The sequence below is a fragment of the Macrotis lagotis genome, chromosome X (genome assembly GCF_037893015.1).
Source record: "Macrotis lagotis isolate mMagLag1 chromosome X, bilby.v1.9.chrom.fasta, whole genome shotgun sequence".
Classification (NCBI taxonomy): domain Eukaryota; kingdom Metazoa; phylum Chordata; class Mammalia; order Peramelemorphia; family Peramelidae; genus Macrotis; species Macrotis lagotis.
Window position 1 is genome coordinate 670,796,721 of NC_133666.1, and position 15,844 is coordinate 670,812,564.

The 15,844-nt window shown below is 34.0% G+C and overlaps 1 protein-coding gene across 5 annotated transcripts in view; it reads left to right on the plus strand.

The window, feature by feature from the left end:
- Positions 1-15,844, plus strand: part of IFT81 (intraflagellar transport 81) — an 87,894-nt gene that overhangs the window by 12,203 nt on the left and 59,847 nt on the right. For all 5 annotated transcript variants that reach the window (XR_012472267.1, XM_074205630.1, XM_074205628.1 and 2 more), the window contains exons 7-12: positions 416-481; positions 786-896; positions 2,104-2,188; positions 10,212-10,375; positions 11,701-11,796; positions 13,236-13,382. Coding sequence is in view for 4 of the 5 variants with exons in the window: in XM_074205630.1 (XP_074061731.1) it covers positions 416-481; positions 786-896; positions 2,104-2,188; positions 10,212-10,375; positions 11,701-11,796; positions 13,236-13,382 (669 nt within the window). In the remaining variant the exon portion in view is untranslated. The remainder of the gene's footprint in view (positions 1-415; positions 482-785; positions 897-2,103; positions 2,189-10,211; positions 10,376-11,700; positions 11,797-13,235; positions 13,383-15,844) is intronic.

Here is a 15,844-nt window from a genome sequence, read left to right on the forward strand (position 1 = left end):
GCAGATTATAGGTCATTGTGCTTCTATGTTGGTTTGGTATTTAATCCGTGCAAAATAAATATAATTGCAGCAATTTATGAGTGATTAAGACACATGTACCTCTGTTATGAAAGGTTTTTGGTAAAAATCTCATTCTTCTCTTTGGAGTCAACACAGAAAATATGTTGTTGGTAACCTTACCTTGTTTCATTCTAACCTGTTTTGGTTGCTTTTCTTGATTGAATATCATGCTGCCAAACTAAACTTTTCTACATAAACAGCCCCAGGGAGAAAATAGAAATGAGCACCTTCTAAAACAGGTTGTTTTCCTTAGTGTCGTAGCTATGAATTAAGAATATGGCAGTAGTGTTTTACACATGTAAGACTTTCACACAGCCCATTTTCATTTTTAAGTGTCTCCTTAATTACTTTTTAGGACATCAGTGCAATGGAAGAAGAGAAAGATCAGCTCATTAAGAGAGTAGAACGTTTGAAGAAAAGGGTAAGGAAAAAACTAGCAATGTAAGGTTTAAGTGTCACAGTTCAATGACTTGAAAAGATTCAGGAATGCAAACAAGGATTAAGATGAGCTGAGTGTTCATGAGGTTGGAATCAAGTAAACTAATGGACAGAGAGGAAATCTCCACAGGCTGAAGGCCAGAGCTTTGAAAAGCCCCTGAGGCCAGAACCTTGCTGTCATATGGAAGCACTAATATTTATGAAAAGGAAATGCTCAATGGATTTCTGAGTCACTTTTGTTCTCAAACCTAACAGTGCTACAGACTATGAATTGCTTTTTTGTCTAGGTGGAGACAGTGCAGAATCATCAACGGATGCTTAAAATAGCACGACAGCTTCGAGTTGAAAAAGAAAGAGAAGAATTTTTAGCGCAACAGAAACAGGAACAAAAAAACCAGGTATTCACAAGAAAGTCCTTATAATGACAATAGCAAATAGTTGTTCATGATAATAATCCACATGAAACAAAAAAGTTAAAATTTCAGAATTTATTGTAAACGTTTCCTCAGGTCTGCGTCAACATTTTGGCTTCTGGTATTATGAAATAAAAATAATTTACTAAAAAGAGCATTTTAGAATGAGAGACATTGCTCTTATTATGTTGATTCATGTGGTCCTTGTGTCCTGCTTTACACCTCAGGTGTCACCACATTCCAATAGATTCCAATGGCCCAAACACCAGCAGTCTTTTTCACCTGCTTGCCTCTGGGCATCATCCTCAGAGATACTTTACTTGACTTAGTCTGAGATTCTCACTATCAGATAAGGTCTCTGAATCCTTTAGATTTTCCTTGGATTTTGAGGCTATGAGAGCTTTCATAGAAGTAGAGACTAAACTCAGTGAATACTATCAAAATTCACAAAAAGATAATAAAGAGATCTTGATATTTAAAAAGTCAATTTAAATGTTTACATTCAACTGTAAAATAGTGGTTTTAAACTTATTGAGTCCTATCTTGACATCTGAGTTATGACAAGTAAAACCTATATGATTTCAAACCAGTTTGCTTTCTGCTAATTTGACAGTTCATATATGTGGTTTTAGATTTGGCCCAACATTACAAACAATTCAGTTGAGCAATTTCATGGTCCAAGTTCTGAATAGTAATTTAATATTTGCCTAGATATTTCTCCTCCTAAGCTGTTAATTTAATGAATATTCATATTCTTTAATTTGAAAAAATATTAATTGACCAAAAGTGAACATATAAGCTTCTTTTATTATCAAGTGTTTAATTGACAATAGGACTATTTCTTACTCTGGATCCAATACTTCTCTTGACACACAGGTTTAAATTGTCCTAGCTTTTGTGGCTAACATGACACTGTTGCCCTATTTTGAACCTATAAAAATCCCATCAGACTATAGAAAACAAAATGAAATCCATTGAAAACAAAGCTCAGAAAATAAAAGGTAAAAAAGACTATAAAAGCTTTTTTACTCTGAAAAGGGATAGCAAGAGCCCATTGCATTTGACTTTAATAAATTCATTTCTCTGCTCCTTCCTTATTTAGTGGTCATGTGGGGTTTATAATTTTCATTGCTTAAGTTTATAAATGGAACATTTCAGTGGAATATCAAAGTAATTTGTCTGTGTTTTGAAGCTATTTCATGCGGTGCAGAGACTGCAAAGAGTTCAGAACCAGCTGAAAAGTATGCGACATGCAGCAGCTGATGCAAAACCAGAAAGTAAGTGAAGGTCACTGGATGAAAGGAGTCTTATCTTATTGGGATCTCTCAGTTAGGAAAAAGGAAAAGATTAGTTGGCACTCATTAATGAGGTTGAGGAATATTTGTCCTAATTTACCTTTAGCTTCCCAACCTTTAGCTATTGGACATTAATGAAGAGATTCTTAGTGCGGAACTTTGTCCTGGGTTTCCTTAATGCTGTTTGCTAGGTTTTGAATCTGGAAGGTAGAATGAAGAATAGAGACCTTAACTATGGCATATTAACACATAAGTCAGAATGAATAGAGAGACCTTATCTATGGCATAAGTCAGGACAAGTGAGTGGATGAAAGACAATGGCAGAGTTCACAAATTGATTAAAATAAAAGAACACATGATATGGCGCCATTAAAACTGAATATTATCTGTAGCTCAGTTAGTTGGACCCATAGTATTAATGAAACCCCTGGTCCTTGCTCCAGTCTGCTTCTGACTTCTGCATGGAGAAACTTTCTGTCCATCATAGTTAGCTGTCATCTCTTGGCATCTGAGACTTAGTGTGGAAGGATATCTGAAAGCTCATAGCTTCTTGGACTTGGGGATCCAAAACATCCTCCTCAGATGTGATGGGTATACTTAAATGACCAAAAGATAATGTTCAAATTCACACATTAATGAAGCTATTTGGGAGAGTCAGAGGTGCTGACAGTCCGTGCACACAGACCCTGTCTGAACTTAAGCCATTGTCAGTTCATAAGCACTTTTAGTGTAGACAGCATGATGATGATGATGATGATGACAACTAACATATAGCATTTACAGTTAAGTACTTGTAATTATCTCATTTGATCCTCATAGTAACCCCTGGGAGAGCTGGGTTGCTATTATTAGCATCCCTATTTTACAGATGAGGAAACTGAGGGAAATGGGACTTGGGACTTGCCCAGGGTCACACATCTAGTAAGTATCAGAGGTCATATTTGAACTGGGGTCTTCCTAACTCTAGGTCTGGTGCTTTATCCACTGCATTAAAGAGCTGCCTCATCTGGAAGACAATATCTGAAAACCACTTTATATTGAGTTGCTAGTGTCTCCTTATTCCCTCTCATCACTATTTATAACTTTTTTCCCTAAATGCTTAAATGATAGCATTTTATAGGTCTGTTTGGTATATTCTATTTAGATCTGATAGATATTATTTTACCTCTAGGCTACGAGTATCAGAGAAAGATCTTCAAAACAAATCCTATTGTTAGGATCCTTTTCCTTATTGAATCAATATATAATTTGCTTTCACATGCCTGATCATTGTTTAAAAAAAATGTCAAAACCATTCATTACTAATGATTTTTTAGAAATAAAAATGGGACTCAAAGAATTGAGATAGTGGAGAAAAAGAGTTGGTTGATCATTCAGTGCAGTATATTTGCACTATCTTATCCAGTGATTCTACAATATCTGTGATTCTTCATTTAATTATTTCTTGATATATATGTTCTTGTGGTGAAATAGTGTTAGCTAAAATAAAGATCACCAACTTCTAAATTATGGCAGAATATATTTGCAGATAGCCTATAGAAGTATAATTTGGGAACTTAAGACATATGCCTTTCAGATCCCCTTTCTGAAGCATTTTCTTTATTTTGCTTTGAGTTTCCCTTACTGTAGAAATATAAAATGTACAGGCCACAAGAAAGAAAGAAGTACTTAATATTTTAGTCTTTAGTATATTGGACAAATACAGGTATTAATTTTTTCCATTGACATAAAATTTTGGTCTAATTAATATAGCTAGTCATGTATAGAGAAGCTCATCTCCGACAGGGTTCAGTCAATTTTGAGGACACTTAAGGATGTTTTTGGTGAGGCAGGGCAGCCACATCAGCCAAGAAAGAAGGAAGCAAAACAGCTTCTTCCACTTCTGTAGTTCTTGAAAGGGGTAGAGGATATCAAGAACTACAGTTTTAGACCAAACATAGACTTTAATATTGACTGAAAATGTGAGATCCTTGAGTCCAGTGATCAAGAAAGAAACCTAGTGCTGGAGGAACCAATTCATATTAATCATAATATTCTTGTTATTAAAAAAAAACCCAAATGAAGAAGTTGCAACTAAAGGAAAGGATAGCTTACAAAAACTTCTTGGAGGTACATAGAGAAGGGGCGGCTAGGTGGCGCAGTAGATAAAGCACCAGCCCTGGAGTCAGGAGTACCTGGGTTCAAATCCGGTCTCAAACACTTAATAATTACCTAGCTGTGTGGCCTTGGGCAAGCCACTTAACCCCATTTGTCTTGCAAAAAAAACCCCAAAACAAAAAACCCTAGAGATACACAGAGAAGAGTTGGCCAGAGTTTTTTATTATATGACCAAAGTCAACAAAAAGCATTTCATTGGCTATTCTAAGTCATCAAGTACTACAGTACTAATGATGCATTTTGCAAAGAAATCACCATGAAAATAAGCTTATGCACCAACATTGATAACTGAGGTGGAAGAAAAGGTAGAAAAATTCTACAAAGCAATTGAGAAGCCCTTCCAAATTAAATCATCCTAAATTCTCATACTTGATGACTTGCAAAGACAGGAAAAGATGAGGATAGTAAGAAATATTTGGAAATGAAAGCTTGGGTCAGACAAAGAAATGACAATGGCCAGAGACTGGGACATGACATCACACAATATCATGAACGTTTTGAAAAAAGAGTTGGCAGGTGCAGGACCTACCTAAGATACAAACCTTACCCTATTGTGAGCTCCAAGTAATATCATGAACCTATGATATAGAATACTAGTTAGAGATAGGAAAAGCTTAGTTATTGATATGGTGATTATTTCTGAATCAACCTCTTGTCAAATCATATTATCTACTTAAATATTATTAAATTATTAATAATTAAATAGGATTAATTAATAATAAAATAGAATTATTAAAAAGTAAGAAAAATAATGAGAAATTATGGCATAAAATTGAAACAGTTCTCAAATATTTCAACAACTAATTGAAAATTATAAATGAGAAATGGACAACAGAAATGACATTGATAGTTATATAATTTTATGCAAAAGTTTATCCAGTAGAAACCATTTGCCACAACAGGAAGACTAAAGGAGCCTAGGAAAATGCCTTAGTGAATTACTTGTCAGAGAGATGACTGCCAGAGACAACAAACATTATTAGTCAACAAACATTTGGAATGTAAACACATATTAAAACAAACTTGTTTGTAAAATCAAGCAAAGAAGGATGATTTACAATTCATGAACAGTGTTGCTCCAAAGCAGAGAGAAACAGTGAAAGGTAAAGCTTGTCAAGCAAAGTCATCCCAACAGTATGGAAGGAGGAAAACAAGCAAAAGAATAATGGGAAAAGATTTGTAAAAATCATTATTAAGGGGCAGCTAGGTGGCACAGTGGATAGAGCACCAGCCCTGCAGTTAGGAGTACCTGAGTTCAAATCTGACCTCAGCCACTTAATAATTACCTATCTGTGTGGCCTTGGGCAAGCCACTTAACCCCATTTGCCTTGCAAAAACCTAAAAACAAAGCAAAACAAAAAATCATTATTAAAATCTTTTCTCCAGGAATGGTGGTTGGACTCTTAAAATTAACATACAAAGTGTATGCTAAATAGAAATGATACTAAAGAGAGCAAAGTCAAGAAAAGCAGTCCTATTTAACCAACTGTATTTGGAAGAGATCCACATGAAAATAACACAATTGTGAGGGAATTGAAAGATCAACATATGTTATAACTGAAAAAAAGGAATATAGCAAAAGTATGGGGGGAAAAAAGCTGACCCTAATATTGAAAAAAGCACTACTATCAGTAATGACTCCGTTTTGCACTCTCATACAAAAATCTTTATGAGTATAAAACATGAATGGAGGACCTCTTTGATAAGGGAACAAGATTTTTTTTTCCAGTTAACTGAGAAGATCCCACTAAGATTATTATCCATTGATAATGAAAAGTATAACTTAATAGAATAAAATGCTGCCCTGTAAACTGTTTTTCAACAAATCTCCAATACAACAAAATTATTCAAGATTCTTTGAAAGATGTGGAAGTAGAAATAGCCCTCTGATCATAAACATATCAAGCTAAAAATAGCGATCTGTGCTCACTGAAGGTGTTTGCTGTGATGAAATTGATCCAGCACATGGCTTCAAGTTTGGAAGAAAGATTCCATGTGGATGGTGAGATCCTCCAGATGCTCCTTCCTGACTCCAGATGTCATCAAGCCCCAGAACATTGTAAAATCTCCTGGCAGAAATTTGTAATTATTCAAAGGAGTTTTGGCCTGATGAACCATACAGGAAAGACCAAGAGGATAAAGAATGAGTTTTGTCCAGATTTTTAACTGAATTTGAGTGGACAACTTATCCGTGCTATCCATCAGTTTGTGTGTCTGGAACATTGACAGTACAGATCCGGTCAGTGAGTTGGTGAGCCCAGAGTTGCACTGGAGGAAAGAAAGCTGGGTTACCTTTGAGAAATTGGAAAGTCATCCTAATAGTACCGCAAGCTTCCCATGAAAGCCAAGGCCCATTTTTTTTTTATAACAACATTCTACCAGTGTGACTGTATGGTAATTTTTAAAGAATTAAAAAGGCGGACCTCTCAGAAAGAGGTGAAGAAGTGGGAATTAACAAAGAGCAAGTACAAGTGAGAAAATTCAGAAAACAGGGAATTCTATGACAAAGACAGGTTGATCGCATGGTAAAGGCATTCCTTCAAGATGCAAGTCAAATGTTACCTTCTGTAGTAGACTTTTCCTAGGTTTTCCAGGTACTAGTGCCTAACCTCCTAAGGTGACTATATTTACCCTTTCTCTTTTGTTTATACCTATTGCCTGCCTCATTTGAATGTAAGCTTCTTGAGGGCAGCAACTCTTTATTGTTGAGTCCTTTTTTATTTTATTAGGTAAATAGAAATTTGCCATTTCATTACACACTAGTCTCTTGTCTTCAAAAGTAAGGGGAGAAAATTCTGTTCCCTCATGCCTACTTCCCTCGGGAAAAGGAGGAATGCTATTCCATTACACCAGCTCTTCTGCCTGGGAAGAGGAGAAAAGCATTTCATTATGTTTCTTGCCTTTGGGGTAAGGGAAGAAAATTCCATTCCATTCCATGCCAATTTTCATGTTTGGTCTTCCTCCCTCTGGAAGAGGAGAAATGCCATTTTATCCAGTACCAGACCTTGTCTGCTTTGTTCTTGCCATTAGTTTCCTTGGTAACCTACCATGGCAGGCTGCTTGTGTGGAGGGTCTTTAATTCAGTTTTCACTCTGCTCACTTCGGGTCACCTATTAACTACATCTAACTTTCTCTTCTCATTTTTAATCTCTCTCCTTTTTCCCCCACTGATCTATTTTTTACTCAGTCTTAAGAGCTGCCTTTTCCTGAATCCTTCAATTCCTTTCCCTCCACAAGTCTTACTGATAAAGACTTTTCTTGGTTGTCTTCCTTTTTCTTCATTTCTCAAGTCCTCTCAAATTTCTCCTTTGCAAATTTATTCTTCATAATTTCAAAGCTTTCCAAATAATTATGATTATTTCTCCTTCCTCATTACCTTCTTCATGTATAGTCTATGTCTGTTAACTTTTAAAAGAAGGAAAATTTAGTAATGAAATAACCCTAGATCAAAAAGATTTGATAGGAATGCTGCTTAGTTATTGATTTTTTTTATCTTCAATTCTCTTAGTTCTAATCCCAAAGCAAAAAAAAAAATCTGAAAACCTTAATGGAAAACATAAGGTTTGCTGTTAATATCTTTACATAGTTCAGAAAACACAACTAAAAATAATTTCAAGGCGTTGAGCCAATTTTATTATGTAATTTATGTATGTAGATTACCTAAAACTGGAAAGTCAGTATTTTTATAAAAGTGAAATCAGAATTTGTAAGTGTGTAATGGAGATTTGAAATAAGCTTCTATCAGTTATGCCCAGAGGACTGCAAAATTGCAACTCTTTGATCCAGTGATACATTACTAGATCTGTATCACAAAGAGATCAAAGAAAAAGGAAAAGGATCCATATGTACATCAATGTTTATAGCAACTGTCTTTTGTGGTAGCAAAGGATCAGAACCTGAGGGGAAGCCCATGAATTGGGGAATGGCTGAACAAGTTGTACTAAATAATTGTGATGGAACACTGTTATTCGGTAATAAATGATGAGCAGGATAATTTCCAAAAAATCGTAAGAGAATCTATTACATAAACTGACACAAAGTGAAGTGAGCAGGACCAGGAGAACATTGTACACAATATTGTATCAATGATCAGCTGTGAAAGACTTAGCTACTCTGATCAAAACAATAATCCAAGGCTATTCCAAAGGACTTGTGATGAAACATGCTATCCAACTCCAAAAGAGAACTGGTAAACTATGAGTACAGTTTGAAGCATACTTTTTCACTCTTTATGTTTTTTTTTTAATTTGCTTGTACAGCATGGCTAATATAGGGAAAAAAAGAAAAAAGCTTCCATCTTAACTCTTTGGTCTGAGTTTTTTAAAAAGTCTGTTTCTGTATATATGTATATATGTGTATATATATGTATATATATACATATATATATATACATTGTACCAAACTAAAAATTTGTAACTACAATAATAAATCTGTTCTAATATCTGACATTTGCACAGAATTTTATGATTTACAAAGCACTTTACTTATATTATCTCATTTAGTCTCACTTTATAGAATTTATGTAGCAGCCCAATTCCCTAAGATTTCAGAAGATAAAATATACACAATCATTAAAAGCCTAGAATGAATTATGAATGTTATTAGTTCCAGGTTTTAACTTTTCTATTTTGCAATGTCATATTACTTAATTGAAATTGAGAAATTACATCAGAGGCTGTTACTACCATTTTTGAAATAATGATGATTTAAAAGTTTGGCACAAGCCTCCCATTTCACTCTCTGTGAAGAAGAAGCTCCAATAGCTCCTAGTTCCCCCTTGAAAAATATAAACTCGGGGGCAGCTAGGTGGTGCAGTGGATAGAGCACCGGCCCTGGAGTCAGGAGTACCTGGGTTCAAATGTGGCCTCAGATACTTAATATTATCTAGCTGTGTGGCCTTGGGCAAGCCACTTAACCCTATTTGCCTTGCAAAATCCTAAAAAAAAAAAAAGTAAAAGAAAACTATAAACTTTTCTATGAAGAAGCCCTTTATGTCTAGATCCAAACTACCTTTCCGAGCTTCTGTGATAGGCCTGGCCTTCATGCAATTTCTTGTTCCAATTCATGCCTTTGCCCAGACCTAGAATACCCTCTGACTTCCCTCTAGACTCAGCTCACACCTCATCTCTTGCCCAGCACCTCCCTTTCCCCTATCCCTGGCTATAAGAATTATTTGTATTTTCTTCTCCATGTCCATATTGTTTTCCACCAATGGAATGAAAGTTCCTGAGGGTAGGAACCATTTTAGATTTCTGTTTTATCCCTAGTACCTAGCATACTTCATAGGACTTTAGTAAATGTACACAGTGAATGTATGAAGGAATGAATAGAAAGCCTCACTTGTATCTTTTTTGCATCACATAGAATGTAAACTAAGATGATATGACTTGTCTTTGTGAGCAGACTTTGTAACTCTTAAAAAATGACTAAATCTTGAATAAACATGGAAAAAAGGAATAGAAGTATTCTTTGACCAGGCCATCATCCAAGATTTCCATTTGTTTATTTGTGAAAGTGAGAGATAGTTTTTTCCTTTTCTGACTTAGAACTTTTTTTAAACAGTAGAGCCCCAAAAGAGAGAACCAAAAGAGAGTGCATGTTATTTTAAGTTTATGATTCCTTCCAGAAAACTTTCTTGTTAAGTTGTAATCATCATCATCATCATCATAATCAACATTAGAAACATTTTTGTAATTAACTTTGCTTTGTACTTTTGTTGTACATAGTACTGAATGATTTAATAATCAAGGCTCTCCTCCAGGGCTTCCTATCTGAGATGGAAGGCCTGCATCATCCTTGTGCTCTCTGCATTTTCACCTGAATTACCCATTAATTTAATATTTTTAAGGTTTAATGAAGAGACTTGAAGAGGAAATAAAATTTAATTCATACATGGTATCTGAAAAATTTCCTAAAGAATTGGATAATAAGAAAAAAGAAATGCATTTCTTACAGAAAGTAGTTTCAGAACCAGCTATGGGACATTCTGATCTCCTTGAACTTGAAGCCAAGGTATTGCAGAACAAATCATTTACTTTTATTTCTTATCCCAACACATCCCTTCCAAAGTCATATTCAACCTCCATTTATTTTAGAAGTTTGTTTTATAAAGTATCCCAGTCTTAACTTTTGCAATTGGAATTTGTAGATTTTAGCAAGAATGACATATTCCTTTATAAGTAGTTGTGAAATGTGGAGCAGTTTGTGCTCTTCTGTTATGAAAACGATTGTGAAAATGAAAAAGTAATTTATTTTTATACAAATTAATTTATGCATAGGTATTGTTTTATACTTTAGTACAGTCATACAGAGTGCAAAAATAATTTGTATATTTAGTCATCTTTCACATACATTTTTGTTTCAAATAGCAACATCCTCACTAACTTCCCTTCAACACTAATGTATTTGATTACTCTTTTCTGCCAGATATTACTTTATTAAAATTTAAAACTGTAATTTTTTTGAAAACCTGATCATATTAGGATTTGGAGTCCTTAAGTAATAAGCATTAAATCATACACATTTTTAAATGATCCATTATGTTGAAAGATAATTTTAATGTTATGATTTGCTATTCCAGTACTTCATGACTGGTCTTATAAAGACTTTTAAAAAGAAAGAAGCAATCATATTAAAAAACACGACATTATTTAGGAGCCACTGAAGATACTGTATATTTCTGTCCCATCATCCTTTTAACTGATCTCAATTGATGAAATACATTAAACAGACTTGAAGGACCTTTATTCATGCATAGGTTAGATTGATGAGAACCATGTCATTATCATATAGCTACTTTTTAATTATTAAAACGTATAATGTCTGTACTCTTAAACAGCTTTAGTTTTTAAGGTTTGGACAATTTTAGATTTTCAAAAAGTGTATACATGTGTTTGTACAAAACATACACACATATACACACACACACACACACACACACACACAGACTATTTTTTTCACTGTGGATCTTTTAAAACCATCTTTTTATGAACTGGAATTATAGAAATGCACTGAATTGCAAATTCAACGTGATTCACGTTAGCACAATATAATACGTTAGTAATTAAAATTATGTTTTAATTAGACTATTCTTTTGTCAATATCCTGAGGTACATGAAAAGGCATGTTGTTTATATAAACATCACTTTTTTAACTTTAGGGAGCAGTTCCCCCTATTAAATTATTAACAATATTGTTTCTTGTATACATGGATATTGCTAAGAGAGAGTTACAAATGGTTTGGTCTGATCATATTTGGTTTGTGTAGTCAAATGGATTCCCAGCCCAGGGAAGAATGGGAAATCCTTAATTTTTTTTTAATCTTGGACTTGTTTCAGATAAATGAAGTGAATACTCAGATCAATCAGCTCATTGAAAAGAAAATGATGAGAAATGAGCCAATTGAAGGCAAACTTTCATTATATAGACAACAGGTAAGGCTTCCTACTGTTCTGCCTAGTGCATTTAGAGTTATAATCCTATCCCAGAGGTGCCTTTAAAAAACTCTGGAATGTGCTATCCTCAAGTTACAAGTGAGAAGGAAGTAAAGAATAAATGTTCTTTTTCAGTACTAATCTACAGATAAGAATTTGTAGAAAAACTACAAAAGGTGTGTGTTCAAGTATGAAACTGAATATGTTTCCTGATAATGACTAGTTTCCTTAGAGTCTGCCTTCTGTGGAATTGTTTTTCTACTTCTCTGTGAATATGAAGTTCTGTTGTGTTTTTCATGAAGATTCCTTTGGGCCTTAAATTTTTTCAAAATTAATGAATTAAAAAACTTCATAACTTTTTCAGTTAAGGGTTTTTTATATTTGTATACATAAATAAATAAGGGTACAGTATTCAAAACTCATTATTTTAATAACAACTATTAGAGTGTCTTCCACTGAAACCCTACTCTGATGCCTCACTGTAGCATTGTTTCCTGAAGGTCATGTTGGTAGAGCACAAAGCATGGCAAATCTTGGATGACTGTCTTCTGAAGGACCCTTTGGCTGATTTGTAAAGGCTTATCATTGATTTAGTCGAAAAATGATGCATCTGTCAGCTGTACTAACTCAAAAGCCTGGATACTAAGTTGTACATGAAATTGTGGTCTGTATCAATGGAGAAAAGACATAGACAAAATCATGGATCCTTGATGTATTAGATTGTGTGATAGTTTGGATTTTGATCAAATGCCTTTGGCAAGTGTGATTCATCATAGCTAACTAGAGAGAGCATAGGTGCCTCCTCTGGGTAGAGAACATTTTATAACCCTAAATTTTTTGTTTTGTTTGCCATGTCTAAATTATCAAATAAAGCCCTCTGGGGCACTTGTGGCAATTTTTGAAAAGCTTGTACAAGAATCCCAGCTACTATAGAATATTTTCAAAGAACTATGTGCACCATTCTCTATAGATAGTTTGCCATATATTTTGACCTAGGATCTGTGGCTCATTTGGGGAAGTCTCACAATAGTTTCCTACCAAAGTATAAGTTGGTAGTTGTGGTTATAAACAGAAATCAATCTAGTAGAAGCCTTATCTAAATACAATCAATGGAACCTCTGGTTTTGAAGCCTGTATTTGAACTATTAGAACTTAACTAAATAAAATGACTATTTGGTAACATATTTCAATGTACTTACCTTCTTAATTAGTGTATGTTATTTAGGTTAGTATTTAATTTCTTTGTATACTCTGATTTAAGGAACTAACAACAGTTGAGAGAATTGAGAATAACCTCAATATTGTTAATTTATCTGATTATTCACAGTGACTTATTTTCACATGGATAATTGATAATTTCATTATCTGATCATTTTATTTTTAAGTAACAATGCACTATTTTGTTGGACTGATGATATTAATATACTTTGAACACACAGGCATCAATAATTTCTCGTAAAAAAGAAGCCAAAGCTGAAGAACTTCAGGAAGCCAAGGAGAAAATGTCCAATTTGGAAAGGGAAGTGTCAATGAAGGCAACTCAGACTCGAGAGTTTGATGGGACTGAAGTTCTGAAAGGAGATGAGGTAAACACAGGGACCTGCGCTGTTACTGGTCAGAGCTATGAATGCACTTGCCTTTCTAAGTCTGAATTAACCTAAAAAGCCATCCCTAATTTATTAAAATAATGAAAATTCAGAAAATAGTAGAATATAGTTTATAAACCTTTAAAACTAAAATGAAAATGTTTTCACATTTTGCTGAGGTTTCCTCAATATAAAAAAGCTCACCAGAAATTTTCAAATCCATTATTTTTAGATTGTCTGGTGTTTTTATTTTAAACCAAAAATATTTTAAAAACAAAATATCTTTATTATCAGGTTTATTTGACAAATCAGAAATGTCCAGTGAAGCAAAGTAAATGGTTATCAGTCAATAAATGTATAATTCCAGATAAGTTTATAGGAATGACCAAAGCAATATGGTATGTATAGTGGTTTAAAAAAAAAAAAGCAAACTATTATCAGGAGTCAGAAAACCTGAATTTTAGTTGTGTCTGTGCAGTTTCTTGTTATCTATATGACCTTGGGAAGTCACTTAATCTCACTGTGCTTTAGTTTCTTCATCTGTAAAATAAAGATATTGAACTAAAATGATTATTAAGTTCAGTGACCTTAAATTGGTTAGAAAAATTTTTTTTTGCCTAGAGGTTTCCATTCCAACAATTTTTGGTTATTAGCACCTGAATTATTACAATAATAATCTAACTAATAAAAGCAAAATAATGCATTATATCTTTTTTTTTGTTTTTTTGGTTTTGCAAGGCAAATGGGGTTAAGTGGCTTGCCCAAGGCCACACAGCTAGGTAATTATTAAGTGTCTGAGACCGATTTGAACCCAGCTACTCCTGACTCCAGGGCTGGTGCTTTATCCACTATGCCACCTAGCCGCCCCTAAAATAATGTATTTCATCTTGATAGTATTTTTAAAATTATTAATTGATTTCATATTTTTACCTCATAATTGTCCAGGTATGTTGGTCAAATTATATTTTTCATATTTATAGAAATTAAAGCGGAGAGTTTAGATGATTTGCCCAAGTTGACAAAGCAGTAATACAAACAAAAACTTGTCTCCTGTCATTGAGCTTATTTTTTTCCATGATATTAGAATTCTAGTCATAGAAATCCTACAATAGCTCCATTTGATTTTCATGAATCAGTAATCTCATATTAGTGCCTACTATGTGTTAGTTACTATGCTATGCTATATATATATATATATATATACATATACATACATATATATATACATATATACATATATATATATATATATATATAATATACCTAAGATAAAAATTAAAAGGTAAAAATCTCCATTCACACGGGAGCCTGTATTTTACTGGTAGGAGAAATGTCTAGACATATAAATGAATACAAAGGAAAGGAGAGGCATTGTACTGAAGACAGAAGAGGTGACAGAATGACTTGAGCTTTTCTTTTTTTTTCATTTGTTAATTCTGAATTGGATAATCACCATTCATGAAAAAGATCAAATCATCAAATCAGAAAAAGAAGAATTGCATATAAAACTATATAGACTGGGCTTAGTTTTTCTAGTACGAATGAGTAGTACTCACACTGCTCTTCTTGTCTTTGTCCTCTTCTAAACTTCCTTCTCCTCCCTTCCATATATTTTTATATAGGGCAGCTAGTTGGCTCAATGGGTAGAGCATTGGCCCTGGAGTCAGGAGGACCGGAATTTGGATACAACCTTAGACACTTGACACTAGCTGTATGACCTTGGGCAAGTCACTTAACCACGATTGCCTCACATTCAGGGCCATCTCCATTCGTTCTGATTCATATCTGACCACTGGACCCATATGACTGGTGGACAATGTGAGGCTGATGACTTAACACAGCAACCCCTCATTCAAATCCAGTTCATGTGCTTGTCATGGCATCACCAGAATGAAGGACAGATATCATATGTTTATATATTTGATGAAACATCTTTTCTTCTTTTTATGGCATCAGTGTCTTTCCTCCCATTATTTTCTTAAACTAGATCTTTTCTTTAATTTTATTATCTTTAAAAAAATTGCAAATTAATGAGGTTAAGTGACTTGCCCAAGGTCACACAGCTAGGTAATTATTACATGTCTGAGGCTGGATTTGAACTCAAGTCCTCCTGACTCCAGGACTGGCTCTCTATCCACTGCACCATCTAGCTGCCCCTCGCATTACTTTCAACAAATCATCCCTTACTCCAATAAAAGTCATTCCTTGTAACCGATTAACTTAATCAAACAAAATAAATTTATGTTGTATTGGCCATGTTTGAAATTGTAGGTCTCCATCTGTCTCTACAGTCAATCACCTCTCTTCCTAGAGGGGTTTTTGCTTTTTCCATCAGTTTTCTGGAGTCATTGAATTGATTGGAGTTCAACTGCTATTTAGTGTGGTTTTCATTTACTTTATTATATTCACTGGATATATTAATTCTCCTTCCTTCATTCTGTTTTAATTTATTAAAAGTCTTC